Raw genomic sequence first — 12,312 nt, forward strand, 5'->3', positions numbered from 1 at the left:
TATTTCAGTTCTATCAGTTTTTGCTTCAGTGCCATTTTGTAGCTGTTAGGATTTTGTATCTTCTTAATGAACTGATCCCTTTATCTTGTTTTAATATCAATCTCCCTGGCTAGTTAAGGTAAACATTAAAAAAGTCTTTCTGACCACTAAGTTTTCCTCTTTTGTGAGTTGCCTGTTTATGTTATTTGAATATATTTTTTATCTTTGTTGGGATTCTTTATATTTTCAGAACTTTGTTCTTTCAGTCTGTGGCTTGCTTTTAACTTTATTTAAAATGTCTTCTCATCTGTGTATAAAACAATCAAAATTTAAAATCTTTTCCTAATGAATGGTATTGTTTTGTCTGGTTTAACAAATTCCTCCTAATGGTGATGTCATAAAGATGCCTGTTTTTTTTCCTAAAAGTTCAGAATGCATATTTACTTCACACTGCATATTTACTTCATTTGTAATTCAATTTTATTTGTGGTGTGAAATCAGTACCTAATCTCATATTTTTATATAAATAGCCAGTTTAACTAAACCCACCATAATCTGTCTTTTCTATAGCACATTAACAAAGTTATTGTGCCAATTTTACTACGAAGAAGAGGAAACAATAGTTTTTCTCACAACTTCAGTAACGTTTCTTTCTTACCACACACCTTTATTGGATACCAACTTCCAGGTACAGGCACTTGCCTTTCTAACTTTCTTTATGTCTGTGCTTATGTTAATACTGCATTTTAAAAAGTTGCTTTTAAAATAGAATTTCAATATGATCTAGCAATTCCATTTGTGGTTATACACGCAAAAGAACTGAAAGCAGAGTATCAAAGAGATATTTGCATATATCACATTCATAGCAGCATTCATAATAGCTAGAAGTTAAAAACAACTCAAGTGTCCACTGAAGGATGAATGGATAAAATGTGGTATGCACATACAATGGACTAATATTCAACCTTGAAGAAATTCTAACACAAGTACAACATGGATGAACTTTGAGAATGCTATGCTAAGCAAAATGGGTTAGTCACAAAAGACAAATACTGCATGATTCCACTTAAACAAGGTGCCTAAAATAGTCAAATTGATAGAGACAGAAAGAGTGATGGTTTCTAGGGGCTGGCAGTAGAGGTGAAGTGGGGAGTTGTTGTTTAATGGGCATAGAGTCTCAGTTTTGAAAGATGAATAGAGTTCTGGGGATTGGTTGCACAACAACGAGAATATACTTAACACTACTGAACTGTACGCTTTAAAAGTTATTTACATGGTAAATCTTTTATGTATGTTTTACCCTATTTAAAACCAAAAGAAAAAACACTCTCCAAACCTGTTCATCTAGTGGGGGTGAATCTGCTTTTAATAGTTCTCTTGTCTTCAGTGTTCTGCAGTTCCACCATGATGTATCTAGGTATGGAATTCCTGCTCAAGAATAAGTGCTTCTTGAATCGAACTCAACTACTCCATAGCCCTGAAATATTCTGTTATTATTCTTTGAATGCTGCCCACACCCATCCTCTCTAGCTTCTCATTTTGACACTCCTATCAGACTTATGTTGAACCTTTCTCATTTCCCATTTACTTAGTTCCTGCATTGAAGTCTAGTAAATTTTCCTCATGGTGTCCATATTAGTTCAAGGGGAAGGTATAGTTCTCAAACACTGAATGGAAAATTTTTTTATATACTCCTTAAAGGAAGAAAGGCTCAAGGTCAGCAAACTGTGCTAGAAGTAAAAAGTCAAGAAACCAAGTAGATGTAAGGCTCACCTCTACAACTCAGGAGAAAGTGTCAATGCCAAAACAATAACAAATGTTAAAAACAAGCAGGATATGGTTTTTAGTCTATGAGAACTCAAACAGAATTTGTATCCCACTGTTGTGTGAAAACTGTATAAATCTTCATTATGTTTAATTGGTTCATAGTGCTTTTCAGGCCTACTATATCCTTCTACTTTTCTGTCTATTCATTGTTAACTTTTGAGAGTTTGATATTGAAACTCCAACCAAAAATTTTAATTCATCTACTTAAAAAAATCATTGTAATATATAGTGGAACTATATGTAACTTTGTTCTGTATTTTCCCAGTCTCCTGGGAAAATACATACTTTCATACTTTCATTCATAACTTAAGAAAAAATAAAAAATTAAACAATAAACACATTTGAATTGGAAAAACAGTAACAACGACAAAACAGGAGGCTGCTTTGTGTCACGTGCTGGGTATTTGTGATTGGTATCAAGTCGGCAACATTACATCCCAAAGGCTCGCACACAGCATTTCACACTGTGTCTATGACCTTGAGCAGGACATTACTTTACTCTTAAGCTTCTTTCTGAGGGTTGCTGGGAGGATCAAATATTATAAAGTGAGCAAAAGTGCTCTATACCAAAGTAGTATTAAGGTATTTTCTCAATTCTAAAATATTATTAAGTGGCCGGGCGCACTAATGGATTTTAAATAAGGGGAAGATACGAAGATGAACTACCCATTAGAGTTACACTTAAGAGCTTTCCGATTTGGGAAATTGAAAATATGGCAAAGTCTGCTTTTAGAATTGAAAACCACCGTACTTTCTCGGCTATTATGTCCACACATGCCCTTGTCTTAAATTTGAAGGATTTCTCTCTCTGGCACAGGATTCAGTTTTACCAACCTCCTTCCTGACAGCTGTCAGAATTTTTCACGGATTTCTTGACCCTATTTTCAGGGACCTGCTGAGACTTGAGAAGATGCCTCTATCCGACGGCCTTTCACACGCTTAGCTTAGCTAATGTACTGTCATTGGCTGTTGCTCTTCCCGGACCCGCCTACAACGATCTCAACTCTGATTGGATACCACTGTCCTTTTGTTATGGCAAAAGGTGGATCCTGAGGCTTTGGGATAGGACGATTGGAAGCTAATGCGCAGGCGTGTTTTCTTGAGTGGTGATTGGCTGGCAACAGGCCAGGCAGGGGCGGAACTCCTATCTCGGCGCACGCTCTGTGGGCGGAGAGGGCGGGGCTGCCGGTGCCAGCTGGTCCAAGTGTCCAGGCCTGAGGCGTCGTACCGAACCCTCTCCCTGCCGGCGCCTCAGAAGGCAGGTGAGGGTAGTCGTGGACCTCGAAGGGCCTGGCCTCGGGCGGCTGGAATTGCGGCCTCGAAACTGCTGAGAGCCTGGAGGGCGGGGAGGGCTGGACGCTGGCCGGCGCCTCGGGGACCCGGGAAGAGCGCCTGGGCATTTGGTGGGCGGCGGAGGCCTGGCTCCCCGGAGAACTCCTGCGCAACCTCTCTTTCTCGTCCTCTCAGTATTGGGCCCAGAGGTTCCTTTGTGGAGGGTCGCCGGCGGTCCTTCGCGCGGACTTCCTGTCGCCTTGTCCCCGCCGCTCCGGAGTCTAAGGACTCTGTCCAGCCCTGAAATGGGACTGTGGGAGGGGGTGTTGGGGTGGGATGGGACCTGGCATGCCTGGACTTGCTGAGAACTCGGAGATGGGGGGGGAGAGGACGCCCAGGCGGGGAGGGAGGCAAGTGAGCGGTAAAACCAGGATTGGCGGCATCTTTTCAGACTCTGAAAGTAGCTCTTGGGTTAGCTTCTCAATGAGCATCTCTGAAGGTCCTGATGGACACATCTAGGGGAGTTAGGATTGGAGGAGAAACAAGAGACATCCCTGAAAGACAGGGTTTTGTTGTTTAATGTATCGATTCCGGTACTATGACGTAATAATATTAAGGACAGACGCTATGTTTCCAACGCTGAAGCTGTACCTGAGAATCCAAAGCTATGCTTTTATATTCTGTGCTTGTACTCATTCACTGATTAAAGCTAGTATACCTAGCCACTCTGGGGATCTCATTTATGAGCAAATCCTTGTTTGGGCAATCAATCCCTTAATTTTGTGGGTATTAAAATTGGATTTGTTTAACCAGAACAAGTCAGAATTTGAAGGTACCTGAAAAAACTTTGTTGAAAGTCGATGCAACTTGAAGGGTATGAAACTTACATTTGGGTTTTTAGATGGCAGAAATAGCAAGAAAATGTGACATCAAGGGTTGTAAAATGTTTTGCAAATTTAGGTTAAGGTCATATTAAAGTGCCTTCTGTTGTGTAATGCAGGATTTTATAGTAGGATCTGAGTTCAAATTCTTGATACAGACTTTGGCTGTGAAATCTAAGACAAAATACGTAGCCTTTCTGAGATTGTGTCCACATTCATAAATTGCCATGTCCTGTTGATTTTATGAACTAATAATATGTATAAAACATTTAGTATATTAATGCACAGTGACTTTTAGTAGTCTTACTAGTTCATTAATAAGTGGATCATAGATGATGAAAATCAGTTTTAGATGTAGAAAAGTCTCAAAAGCTCAGGTCTCAGATGTGAGCATACCAGTGGTGATGTGGGAAAAACTAGACTGGAATACTGACTGTATGTAGTCTTGGCTCTATGTAACTACTACTGTGATCTTGGGTAAGCCATTATCATCTTGGCCTTGGCTTATTTGTAAAAATGAGGCAGTTGGGTCATCTGATTTTTTTTTCTAAAATTCTTTTTGTGACTTGTATTAGAGCTAAAAGGCAGAGAAGATACAGTTCAGTTGCTCAATCGTGTCTGACTCTTTGTGATCCCCATGGACTGCAGCACACCGGGCCTCCCTGTTCATCACCAGCTCCCAGAGTTTACTCAAACTCATGTGCATTGAGTCAGTGATGCCATCCAACCATCTTGTCCTCTGTTGTCCCCTTCTCCTCCTGCCTTCAATCTTTACCAGCATCAGGGTCTTTTCAAATGAGTCAGTTCTTCCCCTCAGGTGGCCAAAGGATTGGAGTTTTCAGCTTCAGCATCAGTCCTTGCAATGAATATTCAGGACTGATTTCCTTTAGGATGGACTGGTTGGATCTCCTTGCAGTCCAAGGGACTCTCAAGAGTCTTCTCCAACACCACAGTTCAAAAGCATCAATTCTTCAGCGCTCAGCTTTCTTCACCGTCCAACTCTCACATCCATACATGACCACTGGAAAAATCATAGCCTTGACTAGACAGACCTTTGTTGGCAAAGTAATGGCTCTGCTTTTTAATAAGCTGTCTAGGTTGGTCATAACTCTTCTTCCAAAAAGCAAGCATCTTTTAATTTCATGGCTGCAGTCACCATCCGCAGTGATTTTTGGAGCCCCAAAAAATAAAGTCTGTCACTGTTTCACTGTCTCCCCATCTATTTGCCATGAAGTGATGGGACCAGATGCCATGATCTTAGTTTTCTCAATGTTGAGTTTTAAGCCAACTTTTTCACTCGCCTCTTTCACTTTCATCAAGAGGTTCTTTAGTTCTTCTTCACTTTCTGTCATAGGGTGGTGTCATCTGCATATCTGAGGTTATTGGTATTTCTTCAGGCAATCTTAATTCCAGCTTCTGCTTCATCCAGCCCAGTGTTTCTCATGATGTACTCTGCATATAAGTAAATAAGCCGGGTGACAATATACAGCCTTGATGTACTCCTTTTCCTATTTGGAAGCAGTCTGTTGTTCCATGTCCAGTGCTTCTTGACCTGCATACAGGTTTCTCAGGAGGCAGGTAAAGTGTTCTGGTATTCCCATCTCTTTAAGAATTTCCCAGAGTTTGTTGTGGTCCACACAGTCAAAGGCTTTGGCATAGTCAATAAAGCAGATGTAGATGTTTTTCTGGAACTGTCTTGCTTTTTCAATGATCCAGCAGATATTGGCAATTTGATCTCCAGTTCCTCTGCCTTTTCTAAATCCAGCTTGAACATCTGGAAGTTCATGGTTCATGTACTGTTGAAGGCTGGGTTTGAGAATTTTGAGCATTACTTTACTAGTGTGTGAGGTAAGTGCAATTGTGCGGTAGTTTGAGCATTCTTTGGCATTGCCTTTCTTAGGGATTGGAATGAAAACTGACCTTTTCCAGTCCTGTGCCCACTGCTGAGTTTTCCAAATTTGCTGGCATATTGAGGGCAGCACTTTCACAGCATCATCTTTTAGGATTTGAAATAGCTCAACTGGAATTCCATCACCTCCACTAGCTTTGTATGTAGTGATGCTTCCTAAGGCCCACTTGACTTTGCACTCCAGGATGTCTGGCTCTAGGTGAGTGATCATACTATCGTGATTATCTGGGTCATGAAGATCTTTTTTGTACAGTTCTTCTGTGTATTCTTGCTGCCTCTTCTTAATATCTTCTGCTTCTGTTAGGTCCATACCATTTCTGTCCTTTATTGTGCCCATCTTTGCATGAAATGTTCCTTTGGTATCTTTAATTTTCTTGAAGAGATCTCTAGTCTTTCCCATTCTATTGTTTTCCTCTATTTCTCTGCATTGATGGCTGAGGAAAGCTTTCTTATCTCTCCTTGCTATTCTTTGGAACTCTGCATTCAAATGGGTGTATCTTTCCTTTTCTCCTTTGCCTTTCGCTTCTCTTCTATTCACAGCTATTTGTAAGGCCTCCTCAGACAACCATTTTGCATTTCTTTTCCCTGGGGATGGTCTTGCTCCCTGCCTCCTGTACAGTATCACGAACCTCTGTCCATAGTTCTTCAGGCACTCTGTCTATCAGATCCAATCCCTGGAATCTATTTGTCTCTTCCACTGTATAATCATAAGGGATTTGATTTAGGTCATACCCGAATGGTCTAGTGGTTTTCCATACTTTCTTCAATTTAAGTCTGAATTTGGCAATAAGGAGTTCATGGTCTGAGCCACAGTCAGCTCCTAATCTTGTTTTTGCTGACTGTATAGAACTTTCCATCTTTGGCTGCAAAGAATATAATCAATCTGATTTCGGTATTGAACATCTGGTGATGTCCATGTGTAGAGTCTTCTCTTGTGTTGTTGGAAGAGTGTGTTTGCTATGACCAGTGCGTTCTCTTGGCAAAACTCTATTGGCCTTTGGCTTGCTTCATTCTGTTCTCCAAGGCCAGATTTGCCTGTTACTCCAGGTATTTCCTGACTTCCTACTTTTGCATTTCAGTCCCCTATAATGAAAAGGACAATAGCTAACATTATTGAGTATTGTTGCAGTCACATTATATATGGGGCTCCCCAGGTGGCTCCATATATAATGTGACTGCCATACTCACATTATATATATCAACTCATGAAATTCTCACAACTTAACTGTGAGGTACATGCTGTTTTTAACCTCATTTTACAGATGAAGAACCTGAGACTGAGATGTTTACCTAGGGTTCCAGATCTTATAAATAGGAGAGGTAGGATTTGCATCTATGTAATCTAAATCCAGCAGGGACTTAGAGGGCAGAAGGAGAAGAGGGTGTTAGAGGATGAGATGGCTGGATGACATCACCAATGCAATGGACATGAACTTGGGCACACTTCAGGAGATGGTGAGGGACAGGGAGGCCTGTCCATGGGGTCGCAAAGAGTCTGTAACACTACTGGGTGACTGAACAACAGTAACTGTCTAAATCCATGTTCTTAATCACTGTGCTAAACTGCCTCTTGAACTTCCCAGGTGGCACTAGTGGTAAAGAACCCACGTGCCAATGCAGAAGGCACAAGAAATGTGCGTTTGATCCATGGGTCAGATCCCCTGGAGGAGGGCATGGCAACCCACTCTGGTATTCTTGCCTGGAGAATCCCATGGACAGAGGAGCCTGGCAGGCTACAGTCCATAGGATTGCACAGAGTCAGACACGACTGAAGGGACTTAGCACTCATACAAATTGCCTCTTACGAAGAGGATGTTATGGTCCTGTTAGCCATGCCAGAAAAGAAGGTAGAGGTGTATTTGGTAAGATGATAGCCTTTGGTCACACCTGACTGTGTGGGTATGGAAAATGGGTCTGTACTAATAAATGCCACATTTCTAGATCCTCGTTCCCTCCATACTTCTGCTCCCTGGACTTAATTATCAAAATAATTCTAGATTCTCTTCTACTGACCAAGGTTAGGTGAAGATAGGCACCAAAATTTAACTGTGACTTTTGAAAAAGTTTTATGAGATCTGACCTCAGCTTAGGTCAGAATTGAGGAATACCAGACAATTGTATCCATTGTGGAGAGCTAAGGTACATTTTGGATGAACAGACAAGCCTTAAGCACCCATGTTTATTTCAGCATTCCCACACTTGGGATACTTTAGTGTGGAGTCTCTCTCTCTTCATGTCAGATTTGGATTTATGTGTACAAGCAGGAGTTGGAAATGAACTCTTTTAAGAGCACACTTGATGTAGAATTGGATTGATAGGATAGTAACTATAGATTGAGAAAAAGAATTTTATAGTTGAAAAAGTCAATCTTGTGTTGAGTGCATATTATGACATACTACTGTGCTAATTTAGGCATTGCAAAGTTTGAGAATTGGTCCTATTTTGAAGGAAATAAAATCCATGGCTAAAATACTTTGCTATGAAGAGCTCAACAAATCTTTTGATCCCATATATAAAATAAATCTGTTTATTACTCTAAATTTCCTGAAAGACTTAGAATATGTACTAGTAGTGTTTTGAGACCAAACTATTTGATCACATCACAGTAAGAAAAACGGGCTACTTGTCTTTTTTTTGTTGTCATGTAGAGACAGCTGATAATGCTCTCGTCTGCTTTATTAAAGGCGAATGCCGTTTTGCACAGGGATGCTATGTATAGTTGGGCAGGTTTTGCGTTGTTCAGCCCTCAGGGCAGTCTTACATGGACTGTGATGTGAGTAGTGCTCTTGCTTTATGTGATACATCCTGTAGCACTGTCCTCGTGCCCTGATTTTGTGCTCTTCTTCCACCCCAATCTTGATGTGCTTTTCTGAGAATAATTTTTCCTTTAATAAATCCCCTCCACCCCATTTTACTGCCTTTTAAAATTTTTTCAGACAAAGTCAAGCTGTTGATGAGCCATGCATAGATTTTTCTATTATTTGGGTTATATGTGGCCAGAATTTCAGAAACAGGCTTCTTTTCCTTACCTACTACATTAATCAGTCTGGAACACTTTGCTTTTATGGAAGACTTTTTGGTTTTAGTATTAGATGAAAACAGAGGCAAAAAAGTATAACCCATCCCTATACTAGATCTGACTTTAAAATCGAGTGCATTGATTTGTGTTTATCTGTTACTTTGACTTGTGTGTCATCTCAGCTGTCATGAAAATCCTATTTCAGGTGTATTTTTAAAAAGACTGAATATTAGGTATTTGGAGCATTTGATATACAGGTTTCTTCCTGCTCTCTGAAAGGAGACCATTCCTACCTCTTACAAGCTGAAATGGCATAAAGTGATGAAGCAGTTATCTTAGGACACACCTTGCTAACAGATGCACAAAATAGAGATAAAGGACAGACGCTCACAGACAGTTTAGATGCTCACAGACACAGTGCAGAGCTATGGCAGCTTGATGCTGAGTGTAGTTCTCGAGGCAGGAGCTTGGTGGTAGCACTCACTGCTCGCAATGAGCGCTGTCTCAAACACCCTGTTGCTAAACAAACACTGTAGGCTTTTGTTTTTTGCCTTTTTTCATGAAAGTGAAAACTCTCGCAGATTTTTTTTTGTTTAGCAAAAACAGGTCGTAATGTAGGTCTTTTATACAAGTGCACTAGCATTAAGTAAAATTAAAAAAGAAAAAATACTGGGGATACCTGTATTATGTAACAAGGGAAATAGCCAAGTTGAAGGCTGCTATTGCTGAGTAGTCCCAAAGTCACTTAGTTTTGCTTTCGACTGTTACCGCTGTCGTCCCTCCCAGACAAGTAGTTGAAGTGGTGTGAAGGTGCTCTTCCCTTGGGCAAGGGCCAAGTGAAGTTTTCACTACTAACACCCTTCCTCTTCAGTTATGCAGACACTTTGGTTGAATGGAGAGGAGTAATTTGTCTGGTCTTCAAATACTATAAAGGATTGAATAGCTTATAGAATTTTGGGGACAAATTTTTGTGATCAGTCTGGATTTATGTATCAGTAGACATGTGTGTATACACACATTTTTATTCAGTTGACCCTTCAACGACAAGGGGATCAGGGGTGCTGACCCTCCGCACAATTGAAAATCCACATACAACTTTATAGTCAACCCTTCATATATCCAATTCCACATCTACAGATTGAATCAACTGCAGGTTGAGTAGTTCTGTAATAGTGTTTATTGAAAATCTGAGTGTAAGTGACCTGCATGGTTCAAAACCTTGTTGAAGGGTCATCTGTGTGTGTGTGTGCATCTCTGCCCATCTATATGTCTTACCTAAAACTTTCTCTGAAGTACAAAGAACAAGAGAATTAAAACCATGTGTAAAAGATGTGAGGGAGAACAGCTCTAAGGCTGGCTAAGTGGGAAGAGTTGGGGTAGTTTTATCAAGCATTATTTTTATTCCATTTGTATTTAGTTAATTAATAATGCTATGTGTAAAGGAGGTTTAATATCTTTTTTGGACTGAGTGATATCTGTTTCTTTTTCTTATTGCAGACCATTCATCAAGAATTTTGTATCCAAGGCGCAGAAGTTTGTTACCGAGGATGATGAACGCTGACATGGATGGTATGTTCTTCGTTTTCCTTTTTATATGTTTTGTGGCACACACATTGCTTTACTAAGCAGGGGAAAGAGCAGGGAAGCAGTATTTAGAAGGAAGGCTTGGATCTTGGCCAGTTGTACTTATTTATAATCCTGTCTAGTTCTAGAAAGAATTGAAGGCAGCTTCCATTCTTTAACTGTGAGATGTTGGTGAAACACTTTACCTTCACTTTGGTGTTGTCATCTGTCGTGTGGGATGCATCTTTTATTTTACAGGGCTCTTGTATAAGTCAAGGAAGATAATAAAAGCAAAACATTTGCAAATCTTTTATGTGCTATACTACACAAATGGTAGTTAATAATAGTAAATCTGAACCTTTTCATTACAGCAGTTGATGCTGAAAATCAGGTGGAACTGGAGGAAAAAACACGACTTATTAATCAAGTGTTGGAACTCCAACACACACTTGAAGGTTAGCTTGCATTTTGTAGTTTTCTTGACTAACATCCAGGTATTGAAATTGTAAGCATTTATGTTGCTAAATTTTGTTACTCTGCACGGTTTTAAAATGTATAAACTTCAAAGTCTACTTCAATGGTTTGTTTCTCCTGCCTGTAGCTTTGACTGGTGATTTTTAAAACACAGATCTGTCTCAATAAGGAAGTCCAGTAGTGTTCTTGTGCTTCCCTCTTGAAGGTCTAACATAATAGGAGCGCCCCTTTTAAGTCCCTGCATGGTATTATTAAGTCCACTTTAATAAAGTTTAAATGAAAGTAAAAACAGTGTATTAGTCTCAGAGATTATAAGGGAACTTACCTGAGTCTTTTCATTTTCTAAATGTCTTGTATAAAGTCAATTGCACATCTAATTGCACCAAATATCTTTTGGTTTTGGACGAATTTATGAGGTGGTGGTTTTTTTAAATCAGGTTGAGCAGATCATGTCACTTCAGTGGCTTCCCTTCTCATGGGTAATGAAAACCAGGTCCCCCTCTGGAAGTCTCTTACTTCCCTTTTACCTCTCAGAGTCCTGTCACACTCTTGACTCAGTCATCCTACCTTAGACACGCCAACCTCCTTGCTTCTCCTCAGGGTCTTAGCAGTTGCTGTTTCCCTGTGGTTGACTCAAGCCTTCGTCATTTGCATATCTGTGTGACTTGTTCCCTCACTTCCTTTAGGTCTCTGGTGAAATTTTCTTAATCAATATAGCTGTCCTTGGCTACACTGTATAGAAGGACTACTTCCCTTTGCTTCCTATGATCCTTATCCTTCTTGCTTTTTCTCCTGAGCCCCCTAAATGCACATGTGCTCACATGCACACTACAGTGTCAGCTCTCTAAGGGCAGGGACCTTTTTTGTTACTATCGCCACTAGGAAAGTACTTGTCTACTAGAAAGCACTGAGTAACTTAGTTGCTGAGTGACTGAATAGAAATAGTATCTCTTTTCATTGTCAAGGTCTGCTCTTTTGAATTTCTTGCTAATGCAAAAATACAAAATGATGAATTGCTTGGAAACTGACTGCCTATATCCAGTATGTAAATTTAGTTATGTTCACCTACTACATTTTCTTAAACACTTCTAGTAAAGAATTATGGTTTTATGGTGCTAAGATATGAACCAAACTTCACATTTTAAAAACATAGCCATTTTAAGAATTAACTACTTAACAAAAATGCTGTTTGCAAAGTGTAACATTTAACCTAATGTGAAATCTCTTTTTCGGAATTTTGGCTATTGATTCGTACTCAGCTTACTTTGTTTACATAACTTCTAAAGTAGTCTGAATTTAAAAACAGAGAACTCAAGGATTGTGGTATTTAAGAGTAAATCTTAATAAGCATTTTGTACTATGGAGTCATTGTTATCACTTTATTGATA

At 39.8% G+C, this 12,312-nt stretch overlaps 1 protein-coding gene and 1 long non-coding RNA gene across 8 annotated transcripts in view; one reads left to right on the forward strand and one right to left on the reverse strand.

Annotated features, from left to right (window-relative positions):
- The window catches only part of LOC145526047 (uncharacterized), a 130,164-nt gene extending 127,412 nt beyond the window's left edge, over positions 1-2,752 (reverse strand). The window contains exon 1 of the long non-coding RNA XR_014068651.1: positions 2,641-2,752. This is a non-coding gene — a long non-coding RNA (uncharacterized LOC145526047). The remainder of the gene's footprint in view (positions 1-2,640) is intronic.
- Positions 1-12,312, forward strand: part of SCOC (short coiled-coil protein) — a 38,914-nt gene that overhangs the window by 25,044 nt on the left and 1,558 nt on the right. Inside the window, exons 1-3 of one of the 7 annotated variants that reach the window (XM_081540666.1) lie at positions 2,739-3,068; positions 10,385-10,456; positions 10,822-10,905. In XM_081540666.1, the coding sequence (XP_081396792.1) occupies positions 2,888-3,068; positions 10,385-10,456; positions 10,822-10,905 (337 nt within the window). In that variant the 5' untranslated portion in view covers positions 2,739-2,887. Of the gene's footprint in view, positions 1-2,738; positions 3,069-10,384; positions 10,457-10,821; positions 10,906-12,312 lie in introns of those variants that run through there. The other 6 variants (XM_081540667.1, XM_081540672.1, XM_081540669.1 and 3 more) reach the window with 6 other exon arrangements.

This window comes from Giraffa tippelskirchi, chromosome 11 (genome assembly GCF_054371585.1).
Source record: "Giraffa tippelskirchi isolate mGirTip1 chromosome 11, T2T-mGirTip1v1.2.pri, whole genome shotgun sequence".
Classification (NCBI taxonomy): Eukaryota; Metazoa; Chordata; class Mammalia; order Artiodactyla; family Giraffidae; genus Giraffa; species Giraffa tippelskirchi.